The 2,477-nt window shown below is 44.9% G+C and overlaps 1 protein-coding gene across 1 annotated transcript; it reads right to left on the bottom strand.

The window, feature by feature from the left end:
* Window positions 1-354: 354 nt before the first annotated feature.
* Window positions 355-1,411, bottom strand: LOC125069763 (enhancer of split mbeta protein-like). The gene has a single exon (XM_047679331.1). The coding sequence runs from the start codon at window positions 1,341-1,343 to the stop codon at window positions 729-731; it is 615 nt and encodes a 204-aa protein (XP_047535287.1). The 5' UTR covers window positions 1,344-1,411; the 3' UTR covers window positions 355-728.
* Window positions 1,412-2,477: the final 1,066 nt, after the last annotated feature.

The raw sequence follows: 2,477 nt of genomic DNA on the forward strand, positions 1-2,477 counted from the left end.
CAATTGATTATTAAAAAAAAAAAAAATATGTAAAAGTATATCAGATTCAATGATGTGTGTCTACGTTGAGTTTATACCAGCTCAGTCCTCAGTTCTGTAGACTGTAAACAGGAAAGTTACTGAGCACGCGCGGAGGCTACGGTGTCAGAGGTCCGCGCCCTTAACCTCTTTAATATTTATCACTACGTCTACTTGGTATTGTTTGTATACTTTAACATTGTTTCCAGAGGCATCCAAGTTATGTGTTAGAAGTTATCATTGTGTATTTCGTTACTTATGTCACTTTTGATTAAGTCACTTTTTGTGAAATACTTTTGCTGTATAAATGTAGGTTTCGAAAATGAAATGCAGTAATAAGTTTTATAATAATATTTTTTTATTAAATTACTCTTTTGTAATTGTTCACATATTGTGAAATCTTTTTAACGATAATAAAATAACAATCCGAACCCACTCAAAGTCGGCAAGGCTCGATACATCTCTTTACAATAATATTATTCTTTAATATCACAAATATACTTAAAAACTATATTGATTAAAGCTTTCAGTTTGAACTTACGAGCTAAGTTTCTTAAACGTACACTTAAGTTGTGAGATCTAAAGTTTTCTTTTCAACACGTTAACTTAAATTATGGATGAGGGCGGACACTTGGGGGGCGTGCGGCTCCTAGCGGTGCTGGAACAGATGTGACCGCGGAACCGGGTCCGCCCGCTCCGAGCACCGCTATTTACCACGGGCGCCACACTGATGAGCTCTTCGTGAAACTGCTGTTGGTGGAGCAGTCCAAAGGTACGGCAGTGTGCACTGGCACTGGTGAAGATGGAGGTGAGGGTGTCACATAGCCGGATGAGGAAGACACGGTGGAGAGAGCCGGGCTGGGTGGGCTCGCCGGTGGAGTGTCGGTGCCGGCTGCAGCACGCTGGATATCATTCAACTTGTGTCCAAGGTGGGTCATCAGCTGTGTGCCAAGCCTCACATCCACTCCAGGGATGGAAGCCAAGCACCGGGATACTTCATTGGCTGCATGAGTAAATCCAGCTCTAAAGCGATCGGCGTCCACAGTTGGGTTCAGTGACAGCCGACGTTGACGACGAAGTTTGTGAAGATGACGAACTGTTAATTCCAAAATATCAGCTTTCTCCAGTTTAGCGACATTTTCGCCTTCCGATTGTAGAGCGCTGACCATGAGTTCCTTGAGTTCGTCGAGGCAGCGGTTGATGCGAGCGCGTCTTTTGCGCTCTAGCATCGGTTTCATCACTTTGCGATATTGATAAGTACGCGAGACTGGCTGCGGACCGTCATCCGTAAGCGGATACGCGAGATCGTAAGACATGGTAGACATTTGTGTGTGAGTAGTGAGTGAATGCGTTAGCGTTGAGCGTTGAACGCGGAATGCGGTGTGACGGTCGAGCGGGGGCTTATATAGGGAGCGGAGGGCGCGCGATCGTGGGAACGCGCAGAGCCGTCGAGTTCCCACACGCGCCACCTGTGCGGAGCAGCTGCCGCCGGGGCGCGGGGGGACACGCGCCGCACCGCGCGTGCGCGCCGTAAACAATCGCCGGCGCGGGCGCACGCCGCGACGCCTGGCCCCAGTAATTGTTGCTCATTGCTGCCATGGATAGAATATGCACTATTAAGTTTCCTATTTAGACAACATCACAGCTATTTAGGAACTCTAGCGGTTACATGCTTGCAAGTTGATAGATTATGGCTCTACTCGAGTTTAACTTTATACTGTGTTGCTTTTCCCTTACAGATATAAGAACTGTGTATCTGTGATTATAATTTTATTTCATCACTTTGATTAATTTATAAAAAATAAAACTGAAGTATTTACAAATAAATTTAAGCTGTAACACATTTTATGTGTGCATGTAGCATAGGGTTTCTTATATTTACCTGTCTTAATTGTACTTGCAATTAATTGAAGTGTAGATTTATAATGTACATCATATGTCGAAATCGAGGCAATCAATCAACCGGTGGGCGCCGGTACAATAGCTAGCTTCAATTATAAACTGCTACCGTTGGCGTTCATCAATCATGGATTATGCGAAGTAATAATTATTGACAGATAGAATTACAGACGATGTTGCATTCGATCCAATAAAAGTATCCACTAATGACGCGAAGCTCGAAGCAAAGCCGTCATCGATATTAAGAATGCGTTTTGCAACAAGGCTTTTGTGTGCGTCACGTGGCAAGGATTAAGGTGTCGGTGTGCGTGCGGCGTCCGCGCCGGTAGCAGTTCACGGGATGGGCGCATTACTCAGGCACGAGTGGGCGGTCACCCACGCAGTCAGCGCTGAGAAATTGTCCACACAGAAATGTGCCGACGCTTCTTATGTACCAGTTAAATTATCACATGCTTACTTTCTCCGAAAAACACCTACGTGTAGGTTTATCAGATGTATTATCAGCTCTGTAATGCACGTGCATCAGCGTGAGCACTAGAGCACCTATTTATAAAAAGATT

This window comes from Vanessa atalanta, chromosome 16, assembly GCF_905147765.1.
Source record: "Vanessa atalanta chromosome 16, ilVanAtal1.2, whole genome shotgun sequence".
NCBI classification, from domain to species: Eukaryota; Metazoa; Arthropoda; class Insecta; order Lepidoptera; family Nymphalidae; genus Vanessa; species Vanessa atalanta.

What these genes read in the sequence shown, in the direction of transcription:
- LOC125069763 (XM_047679331.1), bottom strand. Translation starts at nt 1,343, where the DNA reads ATGTCTACCATGTCTTACGATCTCGCGTATCCGCTTACGGATGACGGT.